Genomic DNA, 22,972 nt, shown 5'->3' with positions numbered 1-22,972 from the left:
TAATTTAATAACCAGTAGACATTGTTATTTATGTAATCACCACCACACCATTGTCTTTGTCATCCTAGCGACCAAGGTTAAAAGTTTCCCAGTTTCCTCACTTTAAACAGGAGGCCCCCTGCCCCCGACTTTGCGCTGGGTCCCGTTTTAGTAGCAATCAGTTACTCTTGCTTTTATGCCCGCCAAATCTCTACCAGCTTGTCAGATTCCTGTCGGAGCGGGAGTTGACTAGAAGTACTTCCATAGGCTGTGCACCCAAGCTTCTCATGCTTGGACGGGAATGACAAGGATGACTCTGGCGATATAGATATTTTTATGTGCAAGTGCAGCTAGGATTGTTCTTTTGTACAGTTGAATGGCCGTCAATTGTCAAACCAGTGGTCTTGGCAAGTTCTGCATCGGCTGCAGTAGTCTATCGGGACCCGTTTTCAAACATTTAAAAGTCTAGGCATTCAAAGCAGCCAGCTGTTGGTTTAACTCCGTCTCCAGCCAAAGACACAGCCACGCACTTTGAAAACACAAAGCGACCTTTAACCTGCCCTGGTTGCCTGCCAGCCTACATCTGTTGGTCATTTTCAAACCTGCACCGGTTCACCAAGGTGTACGCCTCTTGCAACCTCGGCATTTTACTGACCCCGGTCAACACTCCAAATGGGGCAATTGCTGCTCCCAACACGGCTTTTGTGCAAGAGCTAGTCCCGTGCCCCGACTTGGCTAGTGTGTCCAGGGGTTGGGGAGACTACAAATGCTTAATTTGTTTGTCTTACGTAGAGCACCGACTACTGTGGGACAGACTGCCAGCTCTGGGGTTTCGGCACGCCGGCACCCAAAAAATGGTGTCGTTGCGCTTTAAAGGGTGGTGCTAGACGGGTTGGAATGACACTGGTAATCGCACCAAGCGGGATACGCTTTCGATACAGATAACAAACCTGGGCCCAGATCAGGGTGTGGAAAGTTGTATCCGTACCTTGCACAAGGGACAGCTCCTCTGGCCCTCTGGGAACTCGGGCTCATCATTCATGGCGCAGGGGTGAAGCCGCTCGTACGTTTGGCGTCTGCACCTCGTCGCTTTACGATTTTTAGTCAAGAGTCAAGAGAACATTTTGACTACTTGAGTCTTAATTCAGTAATATGAGCAAATATTTATCCAACAAGTATATAGAGCCCCACGAACAGTATCGGCGACAGGTATATGGTTTTCTTTCAACTTTTTAAATTTCTTTTTCAAAAAGTCAACTACTGGCCCCGAGACTGGATTGCCCGAATAGGCTGTCCCGTTGACATGCGGGAGGTTAACAACAACAACTCAACACACAAGATGCCAGTCCTGGCTCTAGTCCGATTGACGAGTCAATTATTTGGATTGCGTGACCTCCCCCCTCTGCCAGGAACTCCAATGAGGCCAATCCGCGTGCAGCAGCCAATACTATATCCGACGGTTTCGGGAATTTTACCTCGTCGTGGTTTTAGACTTTGCTACTTGGAAAACCGGGCTACCACGTTTGGACGAGCACGCCAGTCTTGGGACCAAACTAACCTACCAAAGTGCGTATTGTTTTATGCCGTGGCGTAATTAAACCTTGTTCTTTTACCGGCAAGTGGGGGGTCTCAGGGTCCAGAGGACGGCAGCTTTACGGATATCCCAGTTTAAATTTGCAGTCATATAAAACGACCCGACGACAGCCACAACCAGAAGAAAAAGAAAAAAAAAATCAACCACGATACCAAGACCACAATTTTTTTTTTTGTTTCTTGCACACCGCACATGGAGGTCCAAAGCGCGACGGCGACCGACGACCGGGGCCCGCGGATCACGGCGGTGATGCTCACGCTGACGAGCATCTCGAGCGTGTTTGTCAGCCTGCGGCTGTACACGCGGGCGGTGATCAAGAAGGGCCTGTGGGCGGAGGACTACATCATGGCGCTGGCGCTGGTGACGTCGTGGGGCGAGGCGGGGCTGAACGTGGTGGCGGTGCGGCACGGGCTGGGACGGCACATGTGGGACCTGACGCGCGAGCAGCGGCGCGGCGCGCAGCTGTGGAGCATCCTGGGCTCCGTCACGGGCGTCTTCGGCCTCGGCCTGCCCAAGATCGCCATGGCCGCCATGCTGAACCGCGTGCTGCTCGCCGGCTACTGGAGCTCCATGGCCTCGTGGTTCCTCAGCATCATGAGCATGGTCAACTTCACCGTCGCCAGCATGTTGATCCTGTTCCAGTGCGCCACGCCCCAGAAGGCCGTGTGGGCCCGCGACCCGGACAACGAGTGCTACAGCATTCGCCTGGTCATTGGCATATGTATGTACTCTTCAGGTAAATGCCCGGCGGCCTTGTTTTGTCGGCCTTGTTTTGTCGGCCCTGAGTGGATCTGGAGTATCTTGACGCTGATGATTCTTTTGTGTCCAAAGTATTCTCTGCTTTTGGCGATCTTTACTTTGTAAGTGTCGCTGGTTCATGCCAATCATGACATAATATTTCTTGCTGCATGCAGACTGCAGAGCTAGTTTGTCCAGGATGGCATCTATACGTTTCACCAAAAGCTGAGTTATAAACGGATTCCGACCGGCGACAGGCCGTCTGGCCAGCCCTTGTAGTCTCCAAGCTGTACATCAGCAGGCCAAAGGCACTCGGGCTAAGCTGTGCGCTCGGCCTTGGAATCATGTGGGTCAAGCATGTTTTGAAAACCGAACCTCAAAGAGTCAAAACCAAAGCTTTTGCAGGCACTAACGCAAACAAGTGCCTGCGGCGTCGCTGGATACAAAACGACGCTGTTGCCACTTTTGGCAGACCCGGATATTCTTTGTAAGACAAACACGCTGCTTTACAATCCCCAAGCCGTGCTAACGTAATCGTCCAACTTGTCAAACCCCCTCCCAAGACGAGTGTGAAGCCCTTATAACCTGGAAAGTGTAAGCAAGTCTTTTACAGCGTTATGAACTTATGGACCATTTCTACATCACAAGAATGACAAGACAAAAAACACACAACTAAAACAAATCGCCACCCAGCGCCGAGTCGGCAGCACTGCTCACCTGCTCCTCCATCCCCTTCCTGGCCCCGATATGCCGCGTCTTCGCCAGGTGGTTCAGCCGGACCAAGGCCCGCGCCGGCGACGGCGACGTGGACTCGGTGCCCGACCTCGTGCAGAGCCTGGGCCGCGACCAGCGCCTCCACCACCGCGCCCTGGACACCGAGTCGGGCCTGGCCGCCCTGCGCAGCACGCCCCGGCACCGCCACAGATCCATGCTGCGGCCGCTCACCCCGTCCAGGGCCGACTGACGTGGAAAGCCGACAGGGTGCGTGTTACGACCAGACAGTTGGGCCGGTACCAGGGAGGCCAGGTGGGGTCACACCCCTCCTAACGACACCCGCCCAAAGAAATCACCGACCGGCAGAAAGAGGATTATATAAAAAAAATCACGTGACCTCACGTAATTGCCAAAAAAATAATTTCAATAATTATTAAGGGATTATAACAAATTAAGGGAAATAATTTTTGCGATTTGTAATAAATTAGGAAAAATTACATTTGGAATATAATTTATATAAAATACGTTTATTACTATATAAATAAATTCCATTTTAAAATTGCTTAGCAGCAATTAAATTTTAATTAACCTCAATATTTATTTAAAAATAATTATAATTTCACCCCCAATTATTAAAAACCCCAATTACCCAATTAAACGTTTAATTGCTTTAACCCACTATATTTTACCCTAAAAACAAATTACCCCGATATTTTAATTGTAATATTTTAATTGCTCCTGTTTAATATTTTATTTTAAAATATACCGAATAATACCGCCGAAACAATATTTTCCAACAAAACCACCTTTTAAACCCTTTTTATTACCAATATTCCGGCCAACGTTAACGTTTTGCGTTAAATGGTCGCGACGTTTTAAACCGAAAATCGACAATTCCAGGAACAAATAACCGAACAAATTAATTAAATTAATAAAAACTATATTAAATACCCTTTATTATTATTATACGATAATATTATAAATATTTTGCAGGGACTTTTTATAGGAACCCGGGTATATTTTCACTTTAACGAGGATAATTTCGATAATAATATAAATAAAATTATTTACGCAACCTCGTTTTTAAAAGGCGACGCGTTCGCCTGGTTCGAACCAATTTTGCGAAATTATTTGGATTATAATAAGGAAAAAAACCGTAAAATTAAAACCAACTGTCACAGACCTGAAGGACAGCCACTGGGCTGTCGCTTAGTCATAACCCCTGTCACGTGAAGGCGCGAGGGCCGAGCGCCTCGCGCGCGTATATCTACGCGAAATCTCTGCAGTCTCCGATATGTAGCTCCTCGAGCTACGTCTTCGTCAACAACCACCTGCTACCCTGTACCTGGAAGACTAGATAGCCAATATACTCTGTCCTGTTACCTGATCGCCCGCACCTACCTGTCCGCCCTGCCTGCCCGTGACATATTTACCATTTCCAAAAATTAAAGGCCGATTAGGATTCGAAATTATACTACCAAACGAATTTATAAAAAAACAATTAATATATAATATAAAATAAAAATACCAAAAAAACGACGTATTAACGAAATATTGCGCAAAAACATTTATTTTATCCAATAACGAAAAATTTAAAAGATTTATCGGGAAAATCAAATCCCAAACAAAATTGGAATCCGGAAAAAACAATTCCAAAGATATTTTAGGTAAAATTTCGGTTAATTGTCGACGTTCCTCCTATTCCGCCTTTTTACGTTTTATCCAATCCAATTCCTCCAAATTATTAATTCCGCGAAATATAATTCGCATTATTTTTTCAAACCACAATTTTTTTTATTTTCGCAAACGAAATAATTTCGCCTATTATATATAAATTTGCTTTTTAAACGCCTCGACCTCCGCATCCAATTTCAAATATTGGCGACCAATATAACGGATTTAAACAGCGGATAAACCCAATATATTATATCCAAAACGATTGGAACAAATATATTCCATATAACGAATAAAATCCTAAAAAAATACCTAATAAAACGTTGCGCTTTTGGCACGGTAGAAATTGCAAAAAAGCATTTTAACGATATCCGTCGATAATAGGAAAAAAAAAGGGCGTGGCGACGTTTTATCGACGAACGACCAAATTTTGGTTTGGTTATATAATTAAATATGGCGCAAAAAAATTAGGCAAAAAGGAAAAAAAACCAAAACAGGGATTAAAAAAATACGGATTATTTAAAAACCAAAGGGATTTGGCCAAAGGAAAAAAACCTAATATTACGACCAAATAATTGGGCCGGTATTAGGGAGGCCAAATGGGGTTATACCCCTCCTAACAATACCCGCCCAAAAAAATCACCGACCGGTAAAAAAAGGATTATATAAAAAAAATTACGTAATTTTACGTAATTGCCAAAAAAATAATTTTAATAATTATTAAAGGATTATAACAAATTAAGGGAAATAATTTTTGCGATTTGTAACAAATTAGGAAAAATTACATTCGGAATATAATTTATATAAGGCACGTTTATTACTATATAAATAAATTCGATTTTAGGATTGTTTAGCAGCAATTAAATTTTAATTAACCTCAATATTTATTTAAAAACGATTATAATTTCACCCCCAGTTATTGAGAACCCCAATTACCCAGTTAGACGTTCAATTGCTTTAACCCACTGTATTTTACCCTAAGAACAGGTTACCCCGATACCTTGATCGTAACAGTGCGGTCGTGGCAGACTTTGCAGCGGGTAGCTTGGATATTTTGGCACGCTTTTCTTTTGGGGGGCTGCTGGCAGAGACGGCGGCAGATTAGAGTCTGGAGATTATTGCTTGGCCATCTCGACGGATATATACCGTGAGCTGCATCCATAGCTATGAGTCCATGACATTGTTTGTGGTTTATTTTTAGACGCAAAACAGGCCTGGATCAAGACATAAATAGGGCATTTGCACGCGATAGTGATAAAACATTCATTTTGAGCAATATCTTTCACACCTCATCATACGGACTTATAATCAGAGTAAAAAAAGTCACTTTTGAATTTTTCTAATAAATCACGATACAATAACCTACCCATCCAAAATCAACCACTACCCGCGAGACTAATCGACTATCTTGTAAGCTCTCAGATCATTGCCGCTCCCCCCGCCCGTCTGCGGCGGTTTGCTCAACCCCAATTGGAAAGGCGGTTCCACCGGCGCCAGGGGCCGAGGCCGCATCGGATTGCGCAGCGGTGCCAGCTTCTCCAGGGGAGGCGGTTGCTGAACGGGAGGAGCCACGGGGGCCGTCTGGCCGCGGGACGACGCGCCAGCGCCGTAGCTCTGCGGCAGCTGCGGCGCGGACGGCGGAGGCAGGCCGGCCGCTCCGGCCCTCGCAGGCTGCGGCAGGTTGCCCGCCGCGCCCAGCGGCAGCTGCTGAGGCGGCGCCGCCTTGACCCCCTGCGCGGCCTGCGCGACGCGCACCTGCTGCTTCTTGGCGGTGCGCTCCTTGGCGGCGGCCCGGTTGGCGGCGGCCCGGTCGTTGGCCGCGTGGTACCGGCCCGCGTCGAGCGCCATCTGCCTGATCAGCCCCTCGTTCCCGGCCCGCTTGTCGAGGGCGGCGGGGCTGGGCGCTGCTGCGTCGGGGTCTTGGGGCTTTTCGGCCGGCAGGGCCACCTCGCGGCGCTCAATTTGGGGATTGTGCCCTCCGCTGGCGTGCGGCTCCGTCGTTGCTAGGGCTTTTGGGATGCCCGTCGGCAAAGCTGTCACGGCATCCCTTGTGACGAGGGCTAGGATGAATGCGGCGAGGGCTGTTTGCCTTGATATGATGATCATGGTGAAATTGACTCGCCAAGTCTCTGTGTGAGAGTGTTTTGGTAGGCTTCTCGGTGTTGCTTGAAAAGATGGAATATTAAGCCGGTTCAGGTATGTTTGCCCACTGGCGAGATCTTGCCTACCTACGCTATGATTGACGGTTCCAATAAAAATCTAGAGCTTGCCTTTTTCAAAGAATTGGGAATGTGAAAAGATGCAACCGTGATGCAATCGTTGATTTGCAGTTGTCTGGTCAAGGAAAAAGGGTGGAAGCAAGGGGAATGTATGATATCTATCACTGTCTGTGAATTTGTTGGAGAACAAAAATGGTGTTTCTCCAAAAAGCCAACGCTACGCTCCATTCCCTTTTAAATCTGTCAACGCCTCGAATCTCGAGCAGGAAGTCATGTTGTGAAGCCATTCTCTGGCCCGGTTCTGAACCCAGATTAATAGTAATCAGTTACTGTTGCTTCCATAAGTCTCGACCCCTCTGACTCGTATACACCGCTGGCCCTTTTTTCTTTTCTTTTTTTTCCCTTCCAAAAGCAGCTCGCCGTTTAGTAAAGTGGACGGGGCCAGCTAGATATGCGACACCTCCCTTCTCATTTCTCATTCGCTCGATTACGCTGCTGACGATCGACAGGGGGGGCGTTTCCGGCTTTCGCATGCGGCCCAACTGCGCCTCGTGAGACTGGGACTCTTTTTTTGGCGGTGCATTGGGCCGCGATATCCACCAAAATAGGATAGAGCTGATATCACCGCAAGGGAAACGCCACACGTACAGTCAGATCGTTGCTTTGGGGGGGAGGGCCCGAGAAAGTGACCAATTGTTTCGAGCTTGGGTTTGAACATGAACATGTTGATTGTTCTTGTTGGGCAGGCAGTTCTGCTCAGTTTCAGCGGGGGATGTACACATGTACAGTACATGGTGGATTCAGCTGTAGCGGCTCATGAGTCATGACGCGGTAACAACAGGGCGTGCTGTTTACCCCCCCTACGCTAGCCAGTGCAGTTTCTCTGTCTCTCTGCTTTTGTCTTTTTTTTTTTTTTTTTTTTCGTTTCTCCCTTTCGCCATCATTTTCCCACAAACATGTACAAAGAAAAAAGGACATACGAATACAGGTAATATAGTACAATAGTTAGCATCTTTCCCTTTTCCTGTCACCACATCAAGGCACGGAATACCTCCTCCTGAGCCTCGGTCTGGAATCTTGAATGTCGCCCAGCACCAGAGACGACACCCCCTGCAGGTCCTCGCACTTGCCGCCCGATTGTCGGCCCGTCGTCTCGGACGACACCGCCGTGGCTGCAGACGTGGCCGGCGGCATCTTGGGTAGGCATTCCCGGTTCTTGGAGCCCGAGTGGTCGGATGCCGTCACCCATTGGATGACCAGGGCGGAGAATAGGACTGCGAGAGGTGTTTTTGATATCAGTCGGTAGTGTTCAGCTATGTTGTTCGATAAAGAAAAGGCCGAAAAACTTACCGTCACTATTGCAGGCGATGAAGCACAGCCACGAGGACTCTCCGTTCAGGACCATCAGCACGGTCATGTTTCTGAGTAAATAATTCATGATTAGTAAATGTGTGATGGCCCGATGGAAGCCATATGCCCATATCCATCAAGTCCAACGGTAACCTGGCTACTCTCAAATGACACTCACGTGACGCTGCTGGCGAGGGTGCAGCAGGTGCCTACAAACGTCCTGAATGCCAATCTTCGCAGGCGAAGGTTGGGGGTGGTGTATGCCATCTTGGCCGAGTGGAGGACGAGCGTGTATGGCCTCCTGACTTTGAGGTGAACCGAATATAATTCTGTGCCTGGTCAGCATTTCGAACGCCACCAGTCGGTGTGCAGCTCAGTGCCAGTGGCAAAACTCACTCAGCAGCGGAATCAAAAACAAAATGGTGAGATAGATGTTGATAAAAACATCAAAAGCGATAAGGGGTATCAAGACGAATCGGGTCTGTCCAATGACGCATGTGCCGTCGTCGTAAAAGTTGACTCGACTATAGATCAGACTGGTGAGCCTTTTTTTCTCTGTATTTCTCGGTGAAGATCAAATGAGCCAGGGCGTGGGAGGGTGTTACCTACAAGATAAAGTTCATAATGATGATTATGACGTAAATTCCTTGGTTTCATCATCCAGGTCAGCACTAGCGGCGTTTAATCCTTGGGCCCTATACTGTGCGTGCAAAGCTTACCCATCATGCCGAATGAATTAATTAGGTATATCCTGGACTTGAACCGGGACTTGCGAGACTCCTGGACGATGTGCTGTTGGAGGGCGGTAGGAGGTGAGCATTGTGAAGTTGGAGTCTTGGAGACGGTCGGACAAATGTAGTCTCGGGAGTTGGGAGAGTACTTACCACTCGATCGACCAGAAAAAGATATATAAACTACTCCAGTGCAGCGTGGAGGTCAGTCGATGCTTTGTTTTCTTTTGGTTTTTTCAAAGGATATTTAACAGCAACCAGCAACATACCACTTTTGTCAAGGCGTACGTGGAGAGGCAAAGAAACTCGGCCGCCATGCAGGTGGAATAGTTGAGCTCGGAACCGAGGCCGAACTGTAATATTGAATTCCCAAGAACAAATATGAATGAAACAAAGTAGATCATAAGAACCACTAAGCCGGGAGAGTGTTGGTTAGCATTGGATAAATCATAATGGGACTCAGTCCTGTCATACGTTCATAACTCGACACCGCGGCAGGGGACTTACTCCATTGTATGTACGGCAATCTCATCCAGCTCGTTATCGTCAAAGTCTTGGACACTGTTGCAGCGCGAGTCCCTTGTTAGAAAAAAAAAAGCCTTCTCTCAGAAACACTTTGCAAAAGCCTGGGAACGTGACATACTGAGACAGCACGACAGCACGCAGCACCCCACGATGGCCAGGAGCACGCTGACGGGCTTGCTGGCGAGGGGCTGCTCGTACACCCCGCCCCCGCCTCGCCGGGCCAGCATGTGGTCGGCCCTGGTGGCTCCTCCGATAGCCGCCGGGGCCCACGGCCGGGGGCTCGGTGGTGGAACCATGGCCGGTGGGCCGCGCCGTTGCCGGCTGTTGCGCGCGCGTCTGACGCCAACGCGACAGAGAAGGCAAAGAAGAAATGTTTGCTCGGGCAAAAACTGGAAATAGGTGAAACCAGGTGTGGTTTTTTGTTATCCGAAACTTCAACTTGTTGTTTTTGCTGGTGAGAATTATGTTTTGCCTTTTGTGTTACGAGTACACGTGGGTTGCTGGGGTTGCTGGGGACCTGGGGACCTGGGGTTGTAAACTTGGTTCTTGGACTTGGTGGATGTGACGACAGTATCGATGGCAAAACAGAAAAGCGCTGGCGTCTTTGCGCCTCCTCGCCTCCTCGCTGCTTTCTGTTTTTTTTTTTTTTTTTTCTTTTTTGCCTAGACGTCTGCTCCTAGATGTGTGTTCGCCCTGAGCATGTGGAAGCCCATGGAAATTCTCCGCGAGGGGTGGATGGAAGCCCATAGAAAAAAAAAAAAAAACCTAGACTCGGATATATTTCATACTTGGAAACCCCCAAGTAGCCTTTTCGCGCATCCAGGATCTCCGGCGATCTCCACCTCGCTAGGCGCGAGGGCATAACCGGCTGCCAAAGAGGTTAATTCTCTCGCAGCGTGGGATCTTGGAGAGAGGATAGTGTTGGTTTGGGTCCCTCATCCTACAACGGCTAAAAACCCCGGGATTCTTATTTTTCTTTTCTTTTTTGGTTTCTGGCGTTAGGTCATAGGAGGGTGTCGACCGTCAAACAACCTCACAACCAAGACAAAAGATGGGACAAGTACAAGCCCAAACCCCCTCCCCCTAATAATACTCGATCAAACGCAAGTTTCGTATGACTTTTCTTCTTTTTTTTTTGCCCGCGCATCGACCAAATTTCATCCATCCTTTGCACCACACCCGATTCGCCCGCATGTGATTGATCTGCAACACGCCCACATCCAATCCGATCTTTCGTTTTTGGTCCCTCTCTCCCGGCCCACGGAGCTGCACAGAGGCCTCCGGGCTGCTCTGTCATGTCACCACCGGAAGCACCAGAATATATGAAGGATGATCAAGATCTCGATCTTTCTTCTTATACTCTGAGCGTTTTCTTGGCTTTCTTCTCAATTAATTTTCTTAGCTCTTGCGAATTACGTCGGTACCAATGATGAATGATGACATTTTCTCCGGCTTTGGTCTACTTTTCCTCCTCCACTCCCTCTTTTCTTTCCCTCTCCTTTTTGCCAGTTCCGTATCTCATGCCCCCAGACGCCATCCAGAGACGCCATCATTTTGCCTCCCGCCCGTCCTGCTCGGATTGCTCGGTACAATACATGGCCCGAAGTCCGCTGCCGGCCGTGGATCATATGGGATGAGCGGAAAAAGGCAGAGAAACCGTGACGAGAGGCTGCTGGCAAAAGAAAATAGAAATGTCCATCCCAAGTAGAAGAGGGATATGTGACGGGGCTTGGCGGCTGGCCAATCTAATCCCACGTGGCCACCTGCATGTTTCCCTCTTTTGCTTGGTGGCGGTACACATACTAGAACTAGAACTGGAACTGGAACTAGAACTAGAACTAGGTCTAGTAGATACTTGCACAAAACAAGAACTGTTGATCCAGGCAAGTGACAAATCATCGACTCAGCATTTGTGCCATTCATGCACTCAAAAACCAAAAAAAGGTAACTGGGGGTTCGTTGCAATACTTGGGATCTAATTTCTCCGACTTGGAGGTGCTAGCTGGATCAAGTTGGCAATCAACCGGTATGACGGACAGTCAATTATCGAATACCCCCTGCTCTGAGCGATCCAAGACTGCGGCTACCGGCTAGGTCATCATATATCGTGGCTGCAATGCCACCCTACCCGTGCCCAGAACAAGCGCGCTGTCGCACATTTACCAGCAGTCACGAAGCATACCGCATCAGGATCCAGGGATCCAAAGAGCCAAGCTCTGGAGTCTGGCAAAAAGACAAAGCATGGCAAGGGGTTCGAGGAGGACTACACCAAAAGTAGCAAGCCTCCGACGTCTAATAATGTAGGGCACCAATAGCTCAGAGCTTGAGTCAGTCATGCATCCTCCGTCTGTTCAAACATGGGATTGGTGCTATGCGCGCCTTGAGGTACACCCAGCATAAGCCAATGGCAGATTATTGTGAGAAGAAGAGAGAGAAAAAGATGGATACAGAACAAGACACACACAAAAAAAAAAAAAAAAAAAAAAAAAACTGCCACATCATGAAAAACTACCGAGTTTCACTCCAGGATGCCGTCGTCAACGCCAAAGCCAGCGCCTCAATGACATGGTCAGCACTCCGCACTATCATGCTCGCGTGCGCTTCACTGTCCCAAATCTTGCACTCGGCGCCCTGCACCAGCGCGGCCGACCTGCGCGCCATGTCCACCGGCACGTTGAGGTCCTGCCCGCCGTGCCACACCACCACCCGGCCCTCGCCGGCGGCCCCGAGCTCGTCCAGCCCGAACCCCCACGGGGCCCCCAGCACTCTGGCCTCCCATGCCGGGCCGGGTGCTCCGGGCTCGCTCATCGCCGCCGTGAGGCTGTCCAGCAGCGCTCGGCGAGAATACGCAAACTCCTCCCGCCCCCACACCTCCTTGTCGGCCTCCCCCCTGCTGCCGCTCAGGTACATGTCGTCGATGCTCGCCGCGAGCTGCTCCGGCCGGCCGCGCGCCGCCTTGCCCATGGCGTAGTCCAAGCCCGCGCCGACCAAGCCCGTGCTCCACTGCGAGAGCCAAAAGATGGCGCGCGAGCTCGCCGGCAGGCCCCCGAACCCAAACGACGGCGGGCCGAGGCCCCCGACCACGGCGCACGCCGCCAGCATCGACCGGGGCAGCGCCGCGTCCGGGTCCCCGCCCGCGCCTGACCTCCAGCACGCCCAGGCGTACGGCCCGCCGCCCGATATGCCGAGCACGCCAAAGGGGCCTTGGGTGCGGAGGTGGTCGGCCAGCGCCCGCACGTCGGCCGGCCAGTCGAGGATGCGCCGCTCCGGCTGGAACGTGCTCCCGCCCATCCCGGGTCGCGAGATGCCTACGAGGCGGATGCCGTGGCGCGCCGCGGCAGGCGCGTAGATGGCGGCTTCGTGGTGCGAGCCTGGGAAGCCGTGCAGGTGGAAGACGGTGGGTTTGTCGTCGCCGACGTCCCCCAGCACGGCATAGGCAAGGTTCCGTCCGTCCGGCAAAACAATCGTTTTCGTTTCCATCTGAAAAGGGTCCAGAAATTTCGGGAAATGAACCAGTCTGGCAGTCCGGGGGGCGCAATGCTTTGATTGATTGATTGATTTGCGGCCGAACGATGTATTAGACGCAAACTCAAAATTCAGCGTCTACCATGCCCGCAAGCGGAGGCGGCTGAAGAGCAGATAAACATTTCTGCACATCGGCATCATAATTGCCCCGTGCCGTGCTCCAACAGGCTTGCAAATGTCAGCTCACAATTATGGAGCAGAGAGAGTGTAGCGAGGTAAGGGTCAAAGCTGGGGGACTGGGGATTGCTGATGGAAGAAATTAGCTCCTTTGATACCAACTTGAGCCATACATAACAAACCAACATATATCAACATGCATTTGTTCTATTCTTATACTTGTACGACCCCAAGTCAATTTAACATACTTTCGGGCTACCAAGGGTTCGGGTTACAGCAGCCAGTACAGCTAGTCCACAGCTGGACAAGCTCATGACAATAGCTCCCAAGCTGTCAAAGTTGTCGATCCACCATAGGTGCAATCACATGCTAAGCCACATTTGCCCCTCAAAAACCCCTAGCTGAGCCACCGAAATGATGTCACCCAACTCAACGTGAATACGTGGACTGGGAGGCCGCTCCTTGATTCATTCAGTCTGTCAACGCAGAGCACACCTATACAGTGACACAAGCAAAGTGCCCATGATATAATAATCGCACGAGGATTGCTACTGTTGTATCTGGTTTGACACCATAAAAAATATCAGCCGAACTCTTTTCACGACCCATCAACATCTACTGCCCCTCAGTAAACACAAGGTGTTTCATACGCCTGCAATCTAGCTGCTGCTCATCTCAGCCCCTCAACCTACAGCCTACCTACCCGACAAAACGACCGAACTATTTCTTACAGACGAAACAACAAAAAGCCCAACCATGTCCGCTCCTCCGCCCATGAGCGGTGCCAACTCCGAGAAGCCGCCCGTCGGCCAGCCGGCGGCATCCCAGCAGACCCCCAGCTACAACCCTGCGAACCTCGCTTTCGCCGGACCCCAAAGGGTCGAGTCCGACATCTACAACGTCGAAGACAACAAGACGTCCTCCGCGACGCACCCCGGCTATGCTGCAGGACAGACACCGGCCGCGGGCTCGGCCGCCGCACCGGCCGCCCCTGCTGCGGAAGCAAAGCCGGCAAAGATGGGTTGGGCAGACAAGCTGTCGGCCTTTGGCAAGAAGCACACCACCCCGGCCCCGGCTGCCGGCGCTGTGGATGCCTCTGGCCAGCAGAAGCCGGCAAAGATGGGCTGGGCCGATCAGCTCACGTCGTTTGGTATGAAGGCTGCCGGCCCCATCAATGCGTTTGCCAACAAGATGGGCGCCGAGGCCTTTTTGCCAGACACCATGGATAAGGAGTGCGAGAAGGCGGCGAGGATCCTCCGCGCTTTCTGCAGTAAGTCTACCTGGGCACTTTTCACATCTTTTTCACGACCGAGCTTGAGCTAATGTATATGCTGCGATAGAAGAGGGTGTCTACACCGATACTGCCACACTACCGGCCCCCGCCACTCAGCCGAAGCCCGAAGCCGGCACGACGGCAGCCCCAGGCAAGGACGCAGCTTCCAAGATCAAAAAGGACCGCACGCTCCTCCACATCCCGTCCAAGGTCATCTCGCGGGCGGTGGGACTGGCCATTTTTACCACGGCCCGTATGGGTTACATGGCCACGGGAGCAACGGGCTCTGGTGTGCTCATCGCCCGCCTCCCCGACGGCCGGTGGTCGCCTCCCAGCGGCATCCAGGTGCACACCCTCGGAGCAGGATTCGTGATTGGAGTAGACATCTACGACTGCGTGGTGGTCATCAACACAAAAGAGGCGCTCGAGGCCTTTACCCGCACGCGCATGTCGCTCGGCACAGACCTGGCAGTCGTCGCAGGACCCTGGGGCGCCGGTGGCTCCGTCGACGTCGCGGCGCCCGAGGGTGACTTTCTCAAGAAGAAGGACAAGGGCAAGGAGGCCGCCGCTGCCCAGTCCGGTCAGCCCGGCCAGCCCGGTGCGGCACCCGACAACCTCGCGCCCGGAGCAGCCGGTCAACCGCCTGTCGTCCTCGACAACCCTTCAGGGGGAAAGAGCGGCAGCAATTCCCGCCAGCCGTCGCCGTTCCGCCAAAACATGAAGCCGGTGTACAGCTACGTCAAATCACGTGGTTTCTACGCCGGCGTGCAGGTCGACGGCACGGTCGTGACGGAGCGCAAGGACGCCAACGCGGCCTTTTACGGCGTGCAGGGCGTCACGGTCGCGCAGATCCTGAAGGGCGAGGTTCCGCCCGCGGCTGGCACCGCCTGGGACAGGCACGCCAAGGCGCTGCACGACATTGTGCGTGGCGCCGAGGGCTTTAGCGCAGGCGACCAGATGGACCCCCCCTCGACGCTCATGAGCCAGATGAACGTCGGTGGCGGCGCCGCAGCAGCAGCAGCAGCAGCAGCGCCTGTTGCTTCGCACGCCGTGCCTGGCGCTCCCCCTACCAAGGCGCAGGAGGCGGGCTACCAGGTTCCTCCGCCGCCGGCATCGACCATGGACCCTCCCGGCAGCTCGGCGGCACCAGTGGCCCCGGCTGCTCCGCCGTCCATGACGACCTTTCCACCTCCGCCTCCGGGACCCCCTCCAGCAAACAGCGGGGCGCCGGCTGCTCCTCCGGCCGAGATGAACTGGAAGGAGCGCGAAGCAGCTGCCGAGAGGGCAGCGGCCCAGGCGGGCGCCTCACAGTCGGGGGCACCTCCAGGATACTCGGAGTTTGCCGCCCCTCCGCCTGGCGGCAACGCGGGGTCAGGGTCGGGATCGACGGAGCTGCCGCCTGCGTATGTGGATGACGGACAGCCAAAGCCCGGTGTGGGGGACAGCAAAACGGGACACTGATTTGTTAGCTGCTGGATGGTTTGCTTTTGGTCTTGTGCTTGTGTAGCCGCATGTTTGATCGGTATTCATTGTTGTTAATTCTACGTAGCATTGAGCAATTGCAGTTTTTGCTTTTAGGCGCCGATAGACGTGTCATTTTGCCGTTGGAATGATAGATGTGTGGCCTAATGTGAGTTGCCTCGACGGAATTTTGCTCGTGTGGGGACATTGCTGCTCACCGCAAAACCCGACCAAAGTGACGTCTGCCGTGGTGTAAGTCTGTGCTGCGTTTGAGGACTTGGATTGTTTCCAGTGGCACGACTGACACATACGACCATACCCACTGGAATATACGGGATCCCGTCCGCTCTCCCCTAGTCAAACCAGTGAGGGCCGAACTAGTACTCAGGTGGGTGACCACTGGGGAATCCTCGGTGTTGTATGTTTTGTATTTTTGACTATTAAAACATTGCGGTACTGCCTGCTATTTTTGTTGTTAATAATCAGGTTAACAAAAAGGGAATTTGGATTGTTTGCAGTGAACCAACTAGCACATACGACCATACCCACTGGAGTATACGGGATCCCGTCCGCTCTCCCCTAGTCAAACCAGTGAGGGCCGAATCAGTACTCAGGTGGGTGACCACTGGGGAATCCTCGGTGTTGTATGTCTTTTGTGTTTTTGTCTATTGTAGTAGTACTGACTGCTATTTTTGTTGTGGATTTTTCGGTTTATTGCTGGTTTCCGGGCTGCTTGTCGATGACCAGGTTAACGAAAAGGGGTCACCTTTCAAGCGGCCAGTTTCAGGTAATTTAGCAAAAGTTCACTCACCCAAGCCCGTAGAAGCCAATCGTTTACCGTATGCAAATAAATATGTATAACCGACGGCATGTGGGCTTACTTCTTTACAATTGCCTAACCTATCTTGCCGTATTCAGGTATCTGCCGGGGTTTTGTATAGGTCGTGGGAGAAAGTAGGCATCAGAGGGGTAAAGTCAAGTCTCCAAACCGCTTGCTTGGTTACTGGCTCGTCATACCAGATGCCTAATGGGAACTTTGTGTAATTCAAAGTCCATGTCATTGTCATTGTAGCTTATTGACAGTGCCGTCCAGAATCTGGTCGAAGATCCTGTGGGACGGAACTTGGGAACCCGCTTTATTTTCCCATTGTGAATAGCTATTGTCCATGACCTTTGATACAATACCATCGACCGTAAAAGAGATATACTGTCAACCTGTTAGCCTTTGGAGTACGTGCTTTTGTGGAAGGTGGCATGCTATTGTCCGCAGTCAATAGAAGAGGGGGAAAGGGGGTGATCTGCCACTTCACCGCACAAAGATGTAATTTTATGGCAGCCCACAGCAAACAGAAAAACTTCAAGGCAGCCTCTTGAAATAAGACATGCTGAATCACTTTTTCTCAGATTCTCGTTAATCGCTGCCAGATCCTCACCCACCTTTTCCCTCTTCAATATTGATCCGTTCGTCACCAAGCCATACTTTTTTTTTCGTTGTGCGCGTTCACTTTGATAAACACCAAACAGTTGCAGAGGTTTTACTGCAGTTAGTGACAAGAAAAGTATCCTCAAGATTGTACGTACATGTGTCCATGATAGTCCTCACTCAGATCACCTTGATTGCCAGCCAAAACCTGGTGACTCAGGGGATGACTGGAAGGGTTACGAGTCCTTGCAGGTCAGCAACGAAAAGAAAGAGAAAAAAACACTAACATTTTTTCCCCTTCCTTCCTTTTCTTCAAGCAGTCTACCGTCTCCAACATCCCCGAGTCATTATGCCAAAGTTACAGGTCGCGCCTAGCGATCGCCGCACAAGGTCCCAAGTCCAAGGCCGTCATCGGCAGACGTGGGTGCGCGGAGAAGCTGGGGAGAGGCTGGTGACGACGGCTGGTACCGTGGTGGCGGGCTCATCGGATCCAAGAGGGGATGAGGACGATGAAGATCAAAGTGGAGGTGAAGAAGATGCAGAAAACGAAGATGAAGAAGAAGAAGACTATGACGGTGAAGATGAAGATTTGGTGGTGAAACAGGCCGCAGCTGAGGATGAGGAGGACGAGGGAGATGAGGGAGAAGATGAGGACCGAGACGAGGACCAAGATGAGGACCAAGAAGAAGACCAGGAAGAAGATGAAGAGATGGGCAATGACCGCGACCAAGACATCGACCCTCCATCACCTCCCAACAGAAGATCCAGCAGAAAGAGGACCACAGAGCCTGCGTCACACGAGGACGAACCCCCCTCCAAAAGACCCAGACGCGGCAGATCTACTCCCGGCGCTGCCTCATCTTCCCAGCCCCCTCGGACTCGCTGCTCTTCTGCTACGGTTGACAGACCGAGCAAGGACGACAAGGAACCAGAAGCATCTAGACGACGGTCCAAGGCGCCATCTCCGCAGCCGGCAAGAGAAGCCGAACCAGCGACGCAGACGGCCGTTCGGGTGGTCATCTTCCTCAGGGACGATGACATACGCGGACCAACCTTTAGCACCATCAACAGCCACTGCCAGTCAGTCCCCTACTTTAACAGGCAGAACCAGTTTCACGAGCCGGCGTGGACCCTCGGTCTCGCCGGTGTAGAGGCCTCAGACCCCGGTTTGGCAAAATACATCCAGCACGGCCACGGCTTTCACCAGTCCATGGTTACGGCGCTGCACATTTTGGAAGAGGGCAAGAAGGGCACTCGAGACGAGCAGTTCAACGTCGAGATCCGAGCCTGGGCGGATGGTGCAGTCAGCGGGCTGCTCGAGGAGCTGCGAGACAACAGCGAGACGGTCGATGGTGACCTTGAGCCCCTACCTCGACCTCAACCTCGACCTCAACCAGAGTCTCAACCTCAACCTCAACCAGAGTCTCAACCTCAACCTCAACCATACACCATCATACTAATCATTGACACTTCAATGAACGACCCTACCGAGACGCCCAAGCCATGCGACGAGTTCGCGGCGCATCCCATCCCCAACGTGCGCATCTACCCCTGCCGCGAGGAGATGGAAGGAGACAACGGCAAGATCCACGACATCTACGCCTTTGAAGAGGCAGCAGCAGCCACCGGCACGGCAGACGCCCGACCCACGACCTGCTTCGGCCTGAGCGGCCACCAGACATGCGAGCCCGAGGCGTGCCCCCTCCGACACGAGACGGCAACCATGTACAAGCGCACCTGGAGCGGCTTTGGCAACCACGTCCGCGCCATCCAGGGCCGTCACCTGCCCCTGACCTGCCTCCCCATCCCCCGAACCATAGCGCCGCCGCCCGAGCAGCCAGTCAAGAAGCCGCGCCGGGAGCCGAGGGAGCCGACGCGCCGAAACCCCGTCCGCGACGCGCGCAAGGAGGTCTCGATGCAGAGCACCAACATGACGCCGACGCAGCGGCAGAGGTCGACGCCGACCTTCACCGACGCCGACTTCCAGCTGGACCTGCGCGAGACGGACCGGGCCACGACGCGGCGGCAGCGGTGGTTCCACCAGCAGGTGGCGCCGGCGCTGCGGCGCGGCGAGTTCCGCGTGTTTGTCGGCACGCGCCCGGCCGACGCGGGCCTGCGCGGCAGGGAGGGCTACGTGCTGCGCGTGGTGCACACGGCGACGCGCCGCGACGCCGCGCAGTGCCGCGACTACATCAACGTGCTGGCCGTGTCGGCCGACGACGACGACGACGGCGCCAACGACTGGATGGGCGCCAGGGTGCGCGACGTCGAGGACTTTGCGCTGGCCACCTTCGAGGCCCTGCGGCGGCGGCACGACAGGGCGTTCGAGAGCTTGGAGGTTGGTTGCCGGCTGGACGTTGGTGTCAAGGAGGCTGTCGACGGCGGCGGCGGCGGGCTGTTTGTCAACGAGCTGACCAGGTGGTATGGCGCCACCTACTTCTCAAACGACGCCCTGGCCCTGCCCAAGACCAGGATCTGTGCCCGGTTCGCAAGGGCCTTTGCCGACTGGGTCAGGTCTGGGGGGTTTCGGGAGGCGCAGGAGTGGCCAGAGGAGTAGGCTGGCGGCCTGGAGGAGTAGGGCTGGCGGCTTGGGGTTTGTTTTGTGTGTTTTTTTTTTTTTTTTTTTTCTTTTTTTGTAAAGGGGTACTATTCCCCGTGTACTACTTGTCAACTATCTAGACTAGGAGATCTTGACCATTTCTGGTCTTGTGTGCGTGAAAATAAGCTCTCTTTCTGGATCTGCGCTCAAACACCACCGTTTCGTCCAGCTACTAACATAACAAATATAACAAAAAAAAGTGGACAGCCCAGCCTGGGCGAGGTCTTGGAGCTCTCCATCCAACGGCACACTCTGTCCTGGGGATCACGCTGGCAGTTGCCGTCAAGACCTTGTCAGTGTGTGTCGGCAAACTATCTTGACATTTGTGAGCGACGTCGCGAGCCGGTTTGAGCCCTTGCTGGTATATTCATGCGGTTGACCAAAGCCGGGGAGAGTTTGCTAAACTTTGTCCTATACGGTACATAAAAAAGTAAAACACATGCCTGATGCGGGATCCCATTGGTCAAATGACAAACAGCATGGCCAAGGATGACAAAGAAAAGTTGTCACCATCATTTACACATTACCAAAACATTTACAAGCTTGCGCCCAAACACCAATTTGTGCAAACGTATACCGACAGTTACTAGACAGGCATTAAACAGAACTGTAGACTGAGCCAAGGAGCATTCGAAAATGACCAAGTAGAGAAATCCAAGAGTTTGCGAGTAAAAAAATATGTATTGCTGACACGCCCAATGGCATCATGACTATCAGCATCTCCTTTGTACAAAATATTGACACCAAGGAATACCCCAAACATAGAAGATACCCAACCCCAACGCCGAGGAACAAAAGAAAAAGAAAAAAAAAAAGCCAAAAACCCAAGACGGCATACAGTACATGAATCAAGAAACCCAAACCAGCTCAATAATTCCGTCATGCCTGCTCATAGGCGTCTCGGACTGGTCGACCCACCTCGGGTCGCTCTGCTTGCGCACGTAGACCTGGCTGACCGTCATCCTGCCGTTGGCGTGCATCTCCACGGTGCTCTCCTGCAGGTCCCACGAGATCTTGCGGCCCGTCCGGAGCAGCGACTCCCTCTGCGGGCCAAAGGTGTAGTCAAAGTTCCAGCCCTTGTCGTCGGGGGCCGGCGCAAAGGTCCGCTCCAGCTGGCGCATGTTGAGGCCGTCCATGCCCCGCGGGTAGTTGACCACGCTGAAGCTCGTCGAGATGACCCAGTCGTCGGCCGTGCGGAACCGCTGCATCATGCAGTCCTCGCCGCACAGGTGCGACACCTTGGTGTACTCGAACGGGTGCGCCACCGGCCAGAACCCCCCGCGGTAGTGGTGCAGCGACAGCGGCCGCATCCCCGACTCGTAGAACCCCGACGGGTCGCCCGTCAGGTCGATCTGCCACAGCTCCCCCAGGTTCGTGAGCCGCACCGCCGTGTTTTCGTAGATGCACTTGCGCAGGATGATGTCGCCCTGCGGTCCCCACCCGCTGTTGGACTCGTTGATCTTGTCCTCGGTGCTGCAGCTCGGGAACAGCTCCGAGATCCGCCGCGCCAGCGGCACCGAGATAAAAACACCCGCCCCGCCAAACGCCTGCGACCCGTGCCGCTGCACGTTGTTGATGTCCTCCGACAGCGTGCCCACGTACAGCTCCTGCGACGGGTCCATCTCGCCCAGCGTCTCCACGAGCGCGTGCGGCGAGGGGAAGAACGTGTCGTCGTCGCAGACCACGAGCCACTTCTTGTGCACGCGCTCCGGCTGCTTGTACATGGCCGGCACCAGCGACATGTAGCGCACCGCCATGATGTCCTCGGGGTCGGCCCGGTACACGTCGGCGTCGATGCCGACCGCGCCGAGCTGGGCCGCGGCCTCCGTCAGCTCCTCGTGCGTGGCGTTGACCAGCAGCAGCACCAGCTTGCCGCCGTTGGAGTTTCCCGCCGAGTCGGTCAGCCAGTACGACCACTCCTTGACCGGGCTGGTCTTGGGGTCGTTGAACCGCGCGTACGTGGTCGACACGCCAAACATAAAGTCGGACAGGTTGGCCGTCGACGGGAACGGGGAGCTGCTGACGTGCACCTCCAACGGCTCCAGGCACGTCTGCCTCTCCGCGTACGTGCTGGTCGTGTCGACCACCCGGAACGTCTGCGGCGCAAAGCTCTGCTTGAGCTCCGTCAGGGACTTGCGCTTGATGTCCTCGCGCGAGACCACCACGTGGCGCTTAAAGTACTCGAACTGATCCGCCAGCCCATACCGCTCCTTGAGCCTGCGCAAATGGTCGAGGTCGTCGTTGCAGCTGAGCGCCGCGTTCCAAGACGGCGTCGCGTTGTTGGCCAGCTCGAGCAGCGGCGGTTTCGATCTAAAAGTGCCGCTCGAGACCGGCGGCCGTGTTTTCCTCAACCAGCTTCTCCTAAAGTCTGAGCTGTCCGACTGGAGGGCGACGGCCAAAAACATAAGAATCACCACCGCTCCGACGCATGCCTTGGCGAAGGAGTTTAGGCGGGTGAAGGGGATCCGCATGGCTAATCGGCGGTGCAGAGGTTGTGATATGACGCCCATTATACGTGACTAGTAAATGTGACGGGAGGAAAAAAGATTATACAAAGAAACTGAACAAGAGAATGAATAATAATAAAAAATGAGCAGTGTTGAGCGAGTGACTGGAATCGTGGTTTTAGTTGATCATTTGACAGATCTTGGGTGTCGAATAGGCATACCCCCGAGAATAAAAATAAAATAAAAATAAAAAAAGGAATACTGAAACTAGAGCCAGATCTAGATCTAAAACTAGAATCAGTATCTGCGAGTAACGTTGAAAGAAAAACCCAACAGGTCGGAGTCGTGGGCTAACCTACAACTCAAATGGTTCAAGAAAAATAGAAAAAACAAAAACGAAAATGGCTGAAACAGGGCTAAATGTCGCAACAAAAGGGGGGGGGGGGAAATCTATATTGTTACCCATCGGCAAAGGGAATCAAGTCGACATTCAGGGGGTTCGGGGAGGTGATCATTGAGGGTGGAGTATATTATGATTTCACCAATCCCGCTTTTCATCCAACAGGGATACTCACTGCATTACCAGTACCGTACGAGGGAAAA

At 52.7% G+C, this 22,972-nt stretch overlaps 8 protein-coding genes and 2 non-coding genes across 10 annotated transcripts; 5 read left to right on the top strand and 5 right to left on the bottom strand.

Moving 5' to 3' along the window:
• Positions 1 to 1,765: 1,765 nt before the first annotated feature.
• On the top strand, positions 1,766 to 3,303 carry MGG_00826 (uncharacterized protein; the record flags this gene model as incomplete). Its single annotated transcript, XM_003718109.1, has 4 exons — positions 1,766 to 2,294; positions 2,405 to 2,433; positions 2,569 to 2,798; positions 3,005 to 3,303. The coding sequence occupies 4 exons, from the start codon at positions 1,766 to 1,768 to the stop codon at positions 3,273 to 3,275; spliced, it is 1,059 nt and encodes a 352-aa protein (XP_003718157.1). The 3' UTR covers positions 3,276 to 3,303.
• Positions 3,304 to 6,021: 2,718 nt separating this feature from the next.
• MGG_11487 (uncharacterized protein) lies at positions 6,022 to 7,219 on the bottom strand. The gene has a single exon (XM_003718108.1). The coding sequence runs from the start codon at positions 6,803 to 6,805 to the stop codon at positions 6,095 to 6,097; it is 711 nt and encodes a 236-aa protein (XP_003718156.1). The 5' UTR covers positions 6,806 to 7,219; the 3' UTR covers positions 6,022 to 6,094.
• A 412-nt stretch (positions 7,220 to 7,631) lies between these two features.
• Positions 7,632 to 8,822, bottom strand: MGG_00827 (uncharacterized protein). The gene is made up of 4 exons (XM_003718107.1): positions 8,665 to 8,822; positions 8,447 to 8,597; positions 8,269 to 8,339; positions 7,632 to 8,192 (listed from the first exon to the last, which is right to left on the bottom strand). The coding sequence occupies exons 2-4, from the start codon at positions 8,533 to 8,535 to the stop codon at positions 7,954 to 7,956; spliced, it is 399 nt and encodes a 132-aa protein (XP_003718155.1). The 5' UTR covers positions 8,536 to 8,597; positions 8,665 to 8,822; the 3' UTR covers positions 7,632 to 7,953.
• A 680-nt stretch (positions 8,823 to 9,502) lies between these two features.
• MGG_17363 (uncharacterized protein) lies at positions 9,503 to 9,820 on the bottom strand (the record flags this gene model as incomplete). The annotated part of the gene is made up of 2 exons (XM_003718106.1): positions 9,503 to 9,552; positions 9,643 to 9,820. The coding sequence occupies 2 exons, from the start codon at positions 9,818 to 9,820 to the stop codon at positions 9,503 to 9,505; spliced, it is 228 nt and encodes a 75-aa protein (XP_003718154.1).
• A 2,036-nt stretch (positions 9,821 to 11,856) lies between these two features.
• On the bottom strand, positions 11,857 to 13,004 carry MGG_00829 (alpha/beta hydrolase; the record flags this gene model as incomplete). The annotated part of the gene is made up of 2 exons (XM_003718105.1): positions 11,857 to 11,871; positions 12,108 to 13,004. The coding sequence occupies 2 exons, from the start codon at positions 13,002 to 13,004 to the stop codon at positions 11,857 to 11,859; spliced, it is 912 nt and encodes a 303-aa protein (XP_003718153.1).
• A 606-nt stretch (positions 13,005 to 13,610) lies between these two features.
• On the top strand, positions 13,611 to 16,075 carry MGG_00830 (uncharacterized protein). The gene is made up of 2 exons (XM_003718104.1): positions 13,611 to 14,436; positions 14,507 to 16,075. Exons 1-2 carry the CDS (start codon positions 13,923 to 13,925, stop codon positions 15,898 to 15,900), a joined length of 1,908 nt encoding a protein of 635 aa, XP_003718152.1. The 5' UTR covers positions 13,611 to 13,922; the 3' UTR covers positions 15,901 to 16,075.
• A 134-nt stretch (positions 16,076 to 16,209) lies between these two features.
• On the top strand, positions 16,210 to 16,325 carry MGG_20350. Its single transcript, XR_001729805.1, has one exon. It is a non-coding gene; the product is annotated as a 5S ribosomal RNA (ribosomal RNA).
• A 110-nt stretch (positions 16,326 to 16,435) lies between these two features.
• On the top strand, positions 16,436 to 16,551 carry MGG_20349. Its single transcript, XR_001729804.1, has one exon. It is a non-coding gene; the product is annotated as a 5S ribosomal RNA (ribosomal RNA).
• A 1,121-nt stretch (positions 16,552 to 17,672) lies between these two features.
• Positions 17,673 to 19,880, top strand: MGG_00831 (uncharacterized protein; the record flags this gene model as incomplete). Its single annotated transcript, XM_003718103.1, has 1 exon — positions 17,673 to 19,880. The coding sequence occupies one exon, from the start codon at positions 17,673 to 17,675 to the stop codon at positions 19,878 to 19,880; it is 2,208 nt and encodes a 735-aa protein (XP_003718151.1).
• A 319-nt stretch (positions 19,881 to 20,199) lies between these two features.
• MGG_11486 (uncharacterized protein) lies at positions 20,200 to 22,764 on the bottom strand. Its single transcript, XM_003718102.1, has one exon. The coding sequence runs from the start codon at positions 22,430 to 22,432 to the stop codon at positions 20,771 to 20,773; it is 1,662 nt and encodes a 553-aa protein (XP_003718150.1). The 5' UTR covers positions 22,433 to 22,764; the 3' UTR covers positions 20,200 to 20,770.
• Positions 22,765 to 22,972: the final 208 nt, after the last annotated feature.

The sequence above is a fragment of the Pyricularia oryzae genome, chromosome 5 (genome assembly GCF_000002495.2).
Source record: "Pyricularia oryzae 70-15 chromosome 5, whole genome shotgun sequence".
NCBI lineage: Eukaryota > Fungi > Ascomycota > Sordariomycetes > Magnaporthales > Pyriculariaceae > Pyricularia > Pyricularia oryzae.
This window is presented reverse-complemented; position numbering and strand designations above follow the sequence as displayed.

What these genes read in the sequence shown, in the direction of transcription:
- MGG_00827 (XM_003718107.1), bottom strand. Translation starts at nt 8,535, where the DNA reads ATGGCATACACCACCCCCAACCTTCGCCTGCGAAGATTGGCATTCAGG. An exon ending in ACCCTCGCCAGCAGCGTCAC is followed by an intron (nt 8,340 to 8,446) that starts GTGAGTGTCATT and finishes TTATTTACTCAG; the next exon opens with AAACATGACCGTGCTGATGG. An exon ending in CATCGCCTGCAATAGTGACG is followed by an intron (nt 8,193 to 8,268) that starts GTAAGTTTTTCG and finishes CACCTCTCGCAG; the next exon opens with TCCTATTCTCCGCCCTGGTC.
- MGG_11487 (XM_003718108.1), bottom strand. Translation starts at nt 6,805, where the DNA reads ATGATCATCATATCAAGGCAAACAGCCCTCGCCGCATTCATCCTAGCC.
- MGG_00830 (XM_003718104.1), top strand. Translation starts at nt 13,923, where the DNA reads ATGTCCGCTCCTCCGCCCATGAGCGGTGCCAACTCCGAGAAGCCGCCC. An exon ending in GATCCTCCGCGCTTTCTGCA is followed by an intron (nt 14,437 to 14,506) that starts GTAAGTCTACCT and finishes ATGCTGCGATAG; the next exon opens with AAGAGGGTGTCTACACCGAT.
- MGG_11486 (XM_003718102.1), bottom strand. Translation starts at nt 22,432, where the DNA reads ATGGGCGTCATATCACAACCTCTGCACCGCCGATTAGCCATGCGGATC.